This window comes from Poecilia formosa, unplaced genomic scaffold, assembly GCF_000485575.1.
Source record: "Poecilia formosa unplaced genomic scaffold, Poecilia_formosa-5.1.2 Scaffold387, whole genome shotgun sequence".
Classification (NCBI taxonomy): domain Eukaryota; kingdom Metazoa; phylum Chordata; class Actinopteri; order Cyprinodontiformes; family Poeciliidae; genus Poecilia; species Poecilia formosa.
This window is the reverse complement of record NW_006800326.1, coordinates 359,022-371,442: the sequence shown is the minus strand read 5'-3', so window position 1 is coordinate 371,442 and position 12,421 is coordinate 359,022. Positions and strand designations below refer to the sequence as shown.

At 35.1% G+C, this 12,421-nt stretch overlaps 1 protein-coding gene and 1 long non-coding RNA gene across 3 annotated transcripts in view; one reads left to right on the top strand and one right to left on the bottom strand.

Moving 5' to 3' along the window:
- Window positions 1-84, top strand: part of LOC103154459 (uncharacterized) — a 4,980-nt gene extending 4,896 nt beyond the window's left edge. Inside the window, exon 3 of the long non-coding RNA XR_477932.2 lies at window positions 7-84. This is a non-coding gene — a long non-coding RNA (uncharacterized LOC103154459). The remainder of the gene's footprint in view (window positions 1-6) is intronic.
- Window positions 85-616: 532 nt separating this feature from the next.
- On the bottom strand, window positions 617-11,836 carry LOC103154471 (V-type proton ATPase subunit S1-like protein). 2 transcript variants are annotated; one of them, XM_007575765.2, is made up of 8 exons: window positions 11,686-11,836; window positions 5,054-5,073; window positions 4,721-4,782; window positions 3,961-4,029; window positions 3,714-3,868; window positions 3,270-3,320; window positions 1,881-2,118; window positions 617-1,004 (listed from the first exon to the last, which is right to left on the bottom strand). In XM_007575765.2, the coding sequence occupies exons 1-8, from the start codon at window positions 11,766-11,768 to the stop codon at window positions 750-752; spliced, it is 933 nt and encodes a 310-aa protein (XP_007575827.2). In that variant the 5' UTR covers window positions 11,769-11,836; the 3' UTR covers window positions 617-749. The 2 variants fall into 2 exon arrangements, with proteins under 2 accessions (XP_007575827.2, XP_016518202.1); XM_016662716.1 differs by lacking the exon at window positions 11,686-11,836 and adding an exon at window positions 9,879-10,237 and having other exon boundaries at window positions 618-1,004.
- Window positions 11,837-12,421: the final 585 nt, after the last annotated feature.

Here is a 12,421-nt window from a genome sequence, read left to right as displayed (position 1 = left end):
CAGAAGGTCCAGTCAGTCTCGGCTCCATCCCTCCTCTACTAACTTCCCTCAAAGTGACTCTGAGTGTTTTGGTCCAACTCACCTTCAGTGAGAGCAGCTTGAAGCAGCAGAGTTGGAGGTTTCCACTTTTCCCTCCTGCAGCTGGACTCATCAACCAGAGGGCAAAAAGACAATTTTTCTTGCCGTTCGTACGCTGCCACGGTAAAATAACTTCAGTAACAAAGGAAGATGCTGGTATGGTCTGACGGTGAATCTGATCATCCGGGAGTCTCCAGGAAACAACGATCACAAACTGTTTCCTGCTTCAGTTCAGTAGAAGAAGTTAGGTGCGGAGCTTCCTGTTAAAACCTGCTGCCTCACACATAATTATTATGATTGTCATTCCAAAGTTAGGCTGTCATAAACATTTATCTCTGCTCAGATCATAAAGTGCCTAATAATTATAGTAACCTGCTGGTTTCACATTAATGCTTTTGACCTGTATGCAGGAAGCAGGAGTATCCGGACAGAAAACCCCAACATGCTGTTTTCTATTGTTAAAGCGAAACCTAAACAATTTGTTGTTGCAACTAACACTTGGAAAAGCACATTTAAGAAAGAGACATATTTTTTTCTCATTAATATTTTTATTAAATATGTTACAAAGATAATTAATAAAATGATTTCCTTAAAAATGAAATCCTGAGCAGAAAGCACATTACTCCGTGGGTCGTCACAGCTCTGTCTGTTTCAGGAACGTTCTTTTTGTCCTACATCACGTTCTTCTCGGTGGAGCTTTCTTCGCAGCAGTGGTCCAGCTGCTCCGGGCTCTGAGGGAAGTAGATGTCAGGCTTTTGGTCGTCGTGCTCGATGTGTTTCAGGTGGACAACCATGTGCAGGGCGTAGGCCAGAACCAGCAGCAGGATCAGGGAGGTGATGAGGCCCATCAGGATGGCCGGGGTCAGGACGGTGGTGCAGTCGCTGGCAGGAGAAAACCTCCCTCCACTGATGTTGAATGCTTGGATCTAAACATATCAATACCCATTTATTAAAGTTGATTTAATTCAGTTCAACAGACATAATGGACCCCTTGCAAGTTGTTGTTTACATCCGGGAATTTCGCGCTGGAGGGCAAAAAGACGATTTTTCTTACCGTTCACAGCCGCGCTGCCACGGTAGAACAACTTCATTAACAAAATGAAACCTGGAGATGAATTTTAGGACTATGGGCCACGGCAAAGGGAAAATAACTGAAAAACCATTAAAGAACAACTCAAAGCTACTTTTATTCCCCGCTCTTCTCTGACGGCTACATTACGGGCAGACTCGTTGCCATGGTAACTGACAATAATTCATCACCAAAAAACACTCAAACATTTCCAACTCAAAGAACAGAACATTCAGTCGTTACCGTTTTAAGTCTTTAGGCTTGATGTTTATTTTGGGACTATTAATAAGTGATCACTGTGGTAGATTAGCTACGGCTACTATTAGCTAAGCTAACATAGCTAGTTGAAGCTAATTAGCTAACGCCTGCTCTACTGATGATCTGTCAGAGTTGGTGTTTGGGTCGCCTTTTAAATGTTTTAAACATACACCGCATCTACATGTTAGAGTTGTCAAAGTCAAGCAAGAATAATTGATCTACTTTCCTTCCCCTCCCTATTTTTTTCTTTATTGAAACTTTTTCCTGATCTTGTTATAGTTGTCATAATGTTGGCAATTAGTAGCAAAGCACTGCGTCCCTTTTTCTTTTGCATATCAGGGGTACATTAAAGATTTAGGACATTGTAATGATAGTTTAACAGCTAACCACTGATAATAACCGTCAACCAAAAGCTTTTTGCCCTCCAGCAGATGGATGGGGAGAGGGGTCAGGGGCCCCATACATTATTTGGTACCTGGAAGTCGATGAAGGTGATGGCCCAGCGCTGTGCATGCTCAGTGCTCGGCAGTAACAGACCGCTGTATCTCTGCAGACTGCTGACATGGAGGCAGCGGTAGGAGGAGGCGGCCGGAGCGTAAACATCCGTGGCGTTGAAAACAACCTCCTCAGAAGTGTTGTATGAAACAGAGACCTGGTCCACGGAGAACCACCACTGACCTGAGGACTCGTAAAATGTGTTGGAGAGCTGAAATCTGGAGAAAGAAAAATGTATTCAGAAAAAACTAACCCCATCATGGGTTATCTACTGCAACACTCATAAATAAATCAGAGAGACTTCTCTATTAAACATCGGAAACAGGGAGAGCAGCAAGATATCCTATATAGAAAGCAAAGGAAGGGGATTTTATTTTAAAAATACAAATTATATCTTATTGAAAGCTGCTGAGTTACAGAAAGCAGGGACCTGGAGGCTGCAAACGGGCATATTTCCACTCTTCATGCAAAATAATGCAATCTAATACAGCTACATAAACGTCGCCCTCTGGTGGCTGAGTATGGACATGACAGCTCTTTGCCAATCAAATCACACTATCCACACTGATCTGCACGTCCAAATCAGTCATTTCTCACTGGAAGCATTACTTGGTGCTTAATCAGTGGATTTATAACTAAATTATATATAAAAAGAGGAGAAAAGAAAATGAATTATTTCTTCTGTGCGCATATTCTGATGAAATATTGAGATGAAGAGAAGCTCTTTCTCAAAGCCTCTATCAATCCTGCAGGATTCAATTGTATCATTTTTATATTTTATGCACAGAAATATCTGTTGCAGAATAGAATAGACAGAAAGATCCTTTATTCTCTCTAAGCTGTGAAATGAAGGTGTAACTGCAGCAAAATGAAAGGCTAATATAAGCCTGCAAATACACAAACCGTGCTTATTATACATCATTGAAAAAAACAAGAAAATAGAAACCTGTGTAAACAATACCACAAATGTAAACAACTTATGGAGTTTGTTGTGACCAGCGATAGTTATGAAGTCTAGGGCGGTTGGGAGGAAGGATCTGTGATTACGCTGCTTTGTGCACCCAGGATGCAGCCATCTGTAATTAAAGGAGTTTCTGAGACTGAGTCACTACATTATTGTATGTGTTTACCACGTTATATGTATAATACTGTTGAATTATTCTTCTATTGACTGATAGAGTTTTACAATAAAGATCTTTTGTAACATTTCTACAAACTGTGACGTTAGCTAAAAAAAAGTACATGTTGCAAATGTGATATATGTCACATTAAAGATGGAGATGTGTTGTTTTTAACATCAGATTTCCACAGTAATTTAAAACTAATAATAGGTTATTATTTAGTGTTGCTGATTATCAGACAGACTAACCTGATTGATAAGCCTCTCAAATCCTCCACATCTCCAAACCTCATGACCAGCCTGAAGAAGACACACAGATACAAGGAGTTAAAGAAAAAAACATGATCAGATCTTTGTTTTTTGTTTTTTTGTTTTTTTTTACAAAAATGCTATTTTTACAGCGAGTTCCTTTAAATAAAGGATAAAACCCGTCTATTTAGAGCTTTCAGTCCATAGTCACTGTAACATATTTGATGTTTATTGATGATTTGATGAAGGTTTCTTCCTGGTTTCTGAAATCTGTATGATGTTTTTATGTTTTTGTGTTTTTATGATGTAAAGCACTGAAATGTGTTGTACTTGATTGATTTTTGGCTTTCGGCTATCCTTTAGACTGTTACTAACATTGGTTTTTGCCCAGAGTGTCTGACATGATGTTGTCCTGGTGTGTTTGCGTCAGATTTGTGAACGTACGTGGCTCTGTCCTGCTGGCAGAGCGACTCCCTCGTGTCGACAAGCTTCTGAGGAGAGAAGGTGAGCTCTGTCAGGTCCACAGGTCTCTGCTTCTCAAAGCGCAGAGAAAGTTTCCTCGCCTGGAACAAAATACACGGCTCTCCGTTGGACAGCACCTGCAGCATGGAAACAATAAGAACATTAAAAAAATCCTCAAACTGTGTGAGGAGACGCAATTTTATTAGTATTTTATTATTGTGTCAGTCACCTTGAGAGGAGAGAAAGCAGGGGCAGCTCCTGCTGTTTGGAGCAACTTTCTCTGTGAAGCGCGAGGTTTCTGCAGGAAACGGAGTCAGATAGTAACTACTTACATTTACTCAGTTACATTTACTAGAGTAACTTTAAAAAAAAAGACTTTTAGGAGTATTTTTTTACTACTATGAGTAAATTTATTATAAAGTTTTTCTACTCTTACTTGAGTAAAATTTCTGGATTTTCTACCCACTGAATGAAAAACAAACATGTTTTAACCTGAAATCCTCCAGGCACAGACCTGCAGTTTCTGGTAAAGTTTCAAAGTTTTTTATTGAAAGAAACTGATTTGGAAAAAAATGTTTCGTCTGATTTCGGTTTTTCTGTTGTTTATATGAATTATTGTCATTCTGGACCGTAAAATACTAAAATTTTCATTTCACTTTATATTTTGATCCATCTGATGATTAAATTTTTAAATAATTAATGATTGATCATTTGTGCAGTTACTCAGTACTTGAGTAAACTTTTTATCAAATACTTTTTTACTTGAGTAATTTCTTGACCAGATACTTTTTATTTTTACTTTTATAAGTTTATTGAAGTAGTGCTACTTTTACTTGGCTTCTCTACCCTCCTCAGATGTAATTAGGGATTTTTTTTATTACTGAATTAATGTGACTTTTTTCTTTGTTTTATGAAGTGCATTATGATGACACATGTTGTGAATTGGCGTCTTTTAATTAACCTGAACTGATTGTTGCTGTTAAACTCACCTCCGGTTCCCCAGTGAAAAATAAGTTTTCTTCATTCCTCATCGTCGTTTTGCTTCCTTCATCTAGATAAGAAAAAATTAAAATTATTCAGATTTCACAAAGAACTTTATGTATTTAACATTAAAATATTTTCTCCTTTGTTCACACATTTATTCTACCCTTGTATGTTTTAAAGCTAATTTAGTTTATTTTTGCAGTTCTGACAACATCACACCCATATTATTACATTTCTTGGCAAAAGCATTTCCTAATAAAATTGTTGCACATTTCAGATTCACACATTTATTCATTTGATTCTATTTAAATGTCCAGATGAATAACTTCATAACTTACCTCTGATTACAGATGCTGAGCTGTAAACAGAAGTTACATAGAGAATTACCAACAACGTTTGGTTATGATTTCTGCATAATCTTAATGAGTTCTTATAAACACTTTGACTTCATCTAATTACAGGTTTTTACGCTGAATCTTGTCTTTAATCTTAATGTTTCTGGTTAAAATTAATCAGCAAATATTAAATGTAATAACTCTTTTAAAAGCTTGACAAAATTAGTCAATTTTACTAAAATGTATAACGACCTGCCTATAATTAGCAGTTTGTTAGAAAAAAATAAGAAAAGTAAATAGTTTAGTAAAAATGATCTACATATTCATATTGATTGAATATTCTAATTTATTCAGTAAATTAGATTTAATGAAGTTTATTTGTCAGATTCAAAGTACGTTTTGAAAATTTATAACCTTAAAACTGATATTAAACATAATTTTTATCAAAGCTACACTGCTTTGATAAAAGCATTTTAGCCAAGCATTTTTTTAATGGACCGAAGGCAAAATTTTTAATTATCATGTTTTAATTGACTTTAAGCAGAAAATCATAAAATTAAGGGAATTAAAAACTTCATATAATGTTTAATTTTGTGATAAAGTTCCTGAAATAAATTGACTTTTGCTTAATATTCTAATTTATTACATGAGTCTGTAAACACGGTGCTATAAAAAAGTATTTACTCCCTTACAGACTTTGTTTTTCACCCAGGAGGAGAAAATAACCCAGAAAAACCGCAGTAAAGTTTAATGATTCAGCGATAAGAAAGAGATGGAGTGATTACAGCTGTCATAGTTTTTGAAAAAACAATCCTGATGGTCCTCCTTGTTCTGCTTTCTTTCTGTTTGAAAATCTCTCAGGACATTGCAGGAAATCGTATCTTTGTTTTTACTGTAAGTGACCTCACAGTAATCCATAATAATTATCCTGGACAGTCAGAGACAGGCAGTGGATTCTTCCATGAAGCAGCTTTGGTAACAGAAAAGTGATATTTGCAAAGTGCCTCCAGTTTAACCCGTGAGGAGAGCATGTGGGCCCAGTGACCCGGCTGCTGACCCGCTGGTTTAAAACCAACACTTGGTGATCAGCCTGGCGCAGGGAAAGATGTGCTGCTGCTGCAGAGTGGAGCGGCTCTGACCCACTTTCCAAACAAATACCTAAAGTAGAAAATAATGGACCAGAATCTAATACTGAAATCAGCTTAACTCGAAACAGGAGATCTGATTAATCTTTTAGTTTCCTCTCTTTCAAACTGGCACAATCTGAGTCTGAAATCAGGGATTCAAGCAGAATCGACGTTTTTCCAGCAACACGCCAAGTCCTGTCTCTGATTTCATGAAGAAAATAATAACTCTTTGTTTAAAACATTTCCTCCTCTCTGCTGATCAGAGGGAAGAAATCTCCTTCAGGTTCTGCTGAACTGATTTATGCTGCAGGTCTGATGACCCAAAACTAACAAGTTTATAATTATTATTTACATTTTTTGGCAGGTTATAACTCTTCAGCTGATATAGTGTCTTATACAATCTCTGGCATGTCAGACCTGTTTCTGACTGGAAACGGTGAAACGTAGCAGAGTTGGTTAGTAGCTAGTTAGAATCTACTCAAGTACATTTTACTTGATAAACTGTTTTGGAAAAAATACTTTTAGGAATATTTTTACTACGCTGCACTTTTTACTTTTACTTGAGTAAAATTTCTGGATTTTCTACCAACTGAATGAAAACAAACATGTTTTAACCAAAGATCCACCAAACACAGACACACCTGCAGTTTTTGTTAAAGTTTTATGAGTTTTATATTTAAAGAAACTGATTTGGAAACATTTTATTTTGCCTGATTATTACAACTCGTGTCATAAAGTTAATTAACATTAGTGTGATTTTGTGATTTTTTTTTTTTTTTGTTACTTATATGAATTATTGTCATTTTGGTCCTTAAACTACTGAAATTTCCACTTTACTTTATATGTTGGTTTGTCCAATGATGAAATATTTAAACATGAAGTGATCGATAACTGATCAGTTACTTTTTACCAAGTACTTCTTCACTCTTAGTTGAGTAATTTCTTGGATGGCTACTTTTTACTTTTACTTGAGTAAAAATATATTTAAGTAGTTCTACTGTCACCTCAGTGCAGTTTCTGGGTGCTTTACCCACATCTGTTAGTTAATATGTATTTTATTGAAAAAGTTAAAATTAAATATAAATACATCACATATTCAAAATTTAAATTTTCTAGTGAAACTACAGTTTGCATCACCAAATGGAGGAATCTAATGAGTCTATATAATAAATAACTAATGAATGTTTGTTTTCTTGCTTTGCCTTTATTGTATAACTACATGGCAGCTAGTTGTTTGCGTTGCAGCTTCATTTTTTGTCTGGTATGTTGTTCTCTGGATAAACTAATAGAAAAGAAAAGCAAAAGTATAAAACTACATATTGATTCTCCATGTTTAAGAAGAATAAGTAATTTATTAACTAGTTTCTCTGGATTCTTGTTCTGATAAAACTAGATGTTGGTTCTCTGTGTTTGACTCTATAAGGTAGATGGTACTAATTTGTAAACTAACAGGAGTTTCTCTGGGTTTTGCTCCAATATTAAATGTTTAAAGCTAAATGTTGATCCAAGGTAATGAGCAGTTTCTCTAGATGAACCAATAGAAAAGATGAATAGTTTCTCTAAATTTTAAGTTTGTTCTAATTCCTGTTGTGGGCTGAATGAAGTAATAAACTAAATGTTCCTGTTCTGGGTTGTTAAGCACAACAAGAATAGGTACACCAGGAGTTTCTCTGTATAAACTAATAGAGAATTACATGGACGTCAGAATCACAACATGGAAAGACAATGGTCAACCTCAAAATCCATGTAAAATGTAATAAAAGTTGCAAAACTAAACAATTTGTTTGATGGTAAATCTAACATTGATGTGAATCAAACTGGTTTACTAAGTTGAAACTGGATCACATTTAAACTTTACTCCAAGATCCAACTCTAACATCCAGATACAAACAGCAATAACCAATAATCTCTGTTCCAATATTAAGATGGCTTCAGTTAATCAGTTCCTCCATCTGTCCAACTTCATGCAGCAATAAATGTAATTTATATTCTCAGAGGATGAACGGATGAATTATGTGTCTCAGTCAGAAAAATAGACAGACAATAGAGCGGTCAAATCCAGGCTGATTGACCAAATCCCTGCAACCAAAACAAGATTTATGTGATCTAGTGTGGTGCATCGGGTCAGGGCAGCAGCCAGCAGATTGAGGGACTGCAGCGATTATATAATGATGCAATTAATGGGTTTCTGCAGATTATACAGAAAGAAAGTGGCTCTCTTCCAGTGGGGGATTTCACGTCGTCTTAATCCTTAAAGTAACATCTGAAGCATCTGCTTGTGTACACGTCAGCAGACATAAAGCAACGTTTTCATCCTGGTTTCAGGGAACGTCAGACCAAAACATGGTCTGTTACATGCAAGCATGTTTAATTAACCTGGTTAAACTTAAAACAGCTTACAACTAAAAACTAAAAATGCTTTTTAACACGTATTCCCTGAAGCAGAATCAAACAAAGAGGAGAGTTTTTAAGAACCCAGAGATTATATGATCACCTCAGTTTCTTCATATTTTAGCTATTTGTGTTAAAATGTGCTTGCACTGTACAATGTCTTCCAGTGTTTTTATTATAACTTAACTTTTTCTCTTTATTTTCCTGTAATCAGAGGAGGCAGAGTAGATAAATACTCCAGTAAGAGTAGCACCACCTCAACATGTTTTTACTCAAGTAAAAGTAAAAAGGATTCATCCAAGAAATTACTCAAGAGTAAAATAGTATTTGGTAAAAAGTCTAACACAAGTACTGATTAGCAGATCAAATTATCAATCATTTAATATTTAAACATTACATCATCATAGGGACCAAAATATAAAGTTACGTGGAAATTTCAGTATTTTAAGGACCAAAATGACAATAATTCAAATAAGTAACAAAAAAAATAACAAAATCAGGCAAAAGGAAATGTTTCCAAATCTGTTTCTCTCAATAAAAAAACTGATGAAACTTTAACAAAAACTGCAGGTGTGTGTCTGTGTCTGGTCAATTTCTGGTTTGTTTTTCATTCAGTGTGAAGAAATTTTACTCAAAGTAGAGACACTACATAATAAAATTACTGAAGTAAAATTTAAAAGTATAACGTAGTATAAATTCTGCTAAAATTACATTTTTACAGTAAATGTAACTACTTACTACCCACCTCTGCCTGTGTTTGAATGATTTTAAAAGCTTTTTCTTCCATCCTGTTCTAGACGTTTTCAGCCATAAAACTAAAGCCGGTCAGTTTAAAACATCATGATGTCACATGTATTCTTGCATTAATCTTTGGGTCACTGGTTTTGTCAGTAAAGTGGGCCGGATGACCCAAATGTAGACAAAGACGGCGAGTTAAGCAGAAATGAGCTTATAGGCCTGTTGGTGAAAAGCAAGCAGGCGGCTAAGAGGCAGGAGGAACAAAGAGGATTAAACAAGAAACAGGATCAAATATGTGTCAGTGAGCTGGATGCAGAATAATGCACAGAGGCTCAGGGTCTCTGTAGACCTGAGATAAGTGGAGTCTAACTCAACAAGGTGAAAACAGAAACAAAAAATTATTTCAACATTTCTACTCCTAAATCATTTGTCATAATAGAGGAAATTAATGAAAGCAAAGGTTCTCTTTAAACAGAAATTAGTTAATTTCTGCAGCAGCTTTGATAATGAAAGTAAATGATGTAGAAAAGGTTAAAAGATGCTGAAACAAACAGCATATTGTTTGATTTTACTGTTTCTGTGTCAGTTTATGGTGAGTTTTTCATAGAAACAAATCTCTCTTTGACAGCAGAAAGCCGTTAAAATTAGAAACAGATATATTGTTTTTTACTATTTTATCATCATGAAATTCAAATGAATGCACAGTACGACCTACTGGGTCTCTTGTCTGCCCCTGCAGAGCTCTGGAGCTGAGCTGCACATAAACAAAATGCCACCAAATGATGCTGATCAAGTTAAAGGTTTGAAGAGAAAACGAGCAGAACGATGCAGGAATGTCACACAGATATCAGACAAATGTAGCAAAGCATCCAAAGCAGAAACAAATCTGAGCATTTAGTGAGAATCATTTCAATATCTGTTAAAAGCTCATTTATTTTCCCTACTATTTAATTAAATATGAGATTCTGAATAGTTCTTATCAGTCTTAACTTTTCTTTGTTTTATTTACTTCTATCACTGTTCTGTTGTTTTTTAGATTCAATTAGGAAACTAGAAAACAAACAAACTCTTATTAATAATAAAACTCAGGTTGAATAACACTTTCAAACATTTTATCATTCTGCTGCATGAAGGCAAGTTTTAATTTCTTTCAACATATAAATCAGTTTTTAAAATCAATTAATCATGAATTATTTTTTCAAAAGTAAGTTTTTCTGAATTTATACATTAGATAACAAATAAAATAGATAAACGGATCTGTGTTGAGGCAAGACTTTGACTGCACGATTATTTTAGGAGATTCTGTGATGCCATAAACTGAATCTAAAAGTTTAGCCAATTGACTTTCAAAGTAAACAAAGAAAATCAGTTTTTGGGGGTGAAAGGTCAGATCTGCTGTGCTGGTCTGCGCTACTTCTAGGTAAATGTGAGAAAACATCAACAAACAGAACGTAAAAAGCACAACATTTTTAAGTTTAAGTGTTTAAGTGTTCACTGACTGCAGTAGTTAAAGAAGCAATGTCTTATTATTAATACAAGGAAAAAAGCTCTAAGCTTCAAAAATCTTTCAAAGCAGAAATATTATTACAAAATAATAAACACAAGATTTTAATGGTTACCATTAACCTGTTTTTGTGATGATTTGGCTCTAAATATCTAACTAAATATTGTTTCAAACATAAAAATTCTGAACAGTTCAAACATTATAAATAAACATTTTCCTTACATGTTGGATCCTCTGCAGGATTTATTACTAATTTTTTCTTTTATTGGTGTTCTCACAACAGAAAAACATGCTACAAATAAAGAAGGGATGTAAGTTATTATGCAATAATTAAATTAAACTTCATAGTTTGTTAAAGAAGTAGTCAGGTAAACTAAAGACAAGGTTTTCAGAACATCCATTTTGAGCTGATTTAGAGGATTTCAGAATCAATTTGAACTGTTTATGAAACTGGTGTCCAGTTTGTTAATTATCAGATTATATTAATAAACATTAGTTCAGTGGGCGTGACATTTTCTCTTTATGGATAAGAATATTCAGTTTTATGGAGAAGCTGCTTGGTGCTTTCAAAAATGTAACCAAGACTTGAAACTTAACCAACAAAAGGTAGAAATGTTGCTCATTACCAACTGAATGTTGAAACCATGGCTACCATGTAAGTCAAAAACAGGTATTTAAAGATTACATGACTCCCTATTTTATCTCAAATAAAATAGAAATAAAAACATGCTTTAAATGAAGTTAAAAACACATCAAATTAAGCAGAGAAACAGAGCAACAAATCCATAAATGAAGGTGCCAAGAGTCAAAGATCAGAGACTATTGAGGTTTAGAAAGCCTGAGCCTCAGTGTTGGTTTGTTTCTTCCTGACGTACCTGCTGGCAGGTCGCTGGTGGAATGAGGAAGATGAATGCAGATGAAGGACGAGGATGCAGAAATGTTTCCACAGAGAAGCCATTGCTGTTCTGACCAGAGAGTGATGCCAGTAAATATTCCCTTTCCATCCCAGCACAACCTAATCTACTTAAATCAGCCCATCGCCTGTAAGCCCCGGTGATGGACTCAGGAGTCAGCCAACCAGGAGAGACCAGGGCAGGTGGAGGGAGTCTCACCCTCTGGTTAAACAGTTATGGTTTCCACATTTGGACAGTTTTATACCAGCAGATACATTACTGAGGACAGCAACTTCCACGTCAAAAAAATCATCACCAGTAAATATGTACAAGAAACCTAAAAATAATAATTTAATTTTAGTTTTTAATTTTGTTTTAAGCGCTAGCATTAATTACAGGCCTGTACAGTAAGGTCACTAATTATTCTAGCCATCATAATCTGTGACCAGTGTAATCGTGGCTACTTGAGGGTTAAATATTACTTCAAGTGAGATGTGACTGCAATGAAGAGGTGGCAGAAAAATTAAAGGCCATATGGCCATATTTGTAAAATGCCCATCATAAATCAATGTCATTATATTCTATGCTGATTTTCCCACTAGAAATATTTACATATGTTAACATGTATCAGTCCAATTCAAAAATACTTTTAAAAGACATTTCCTTGTAAATGTAGCTATGATAGCTGTTTGAATAAGGTTTCCAGTAAAAAAATAAA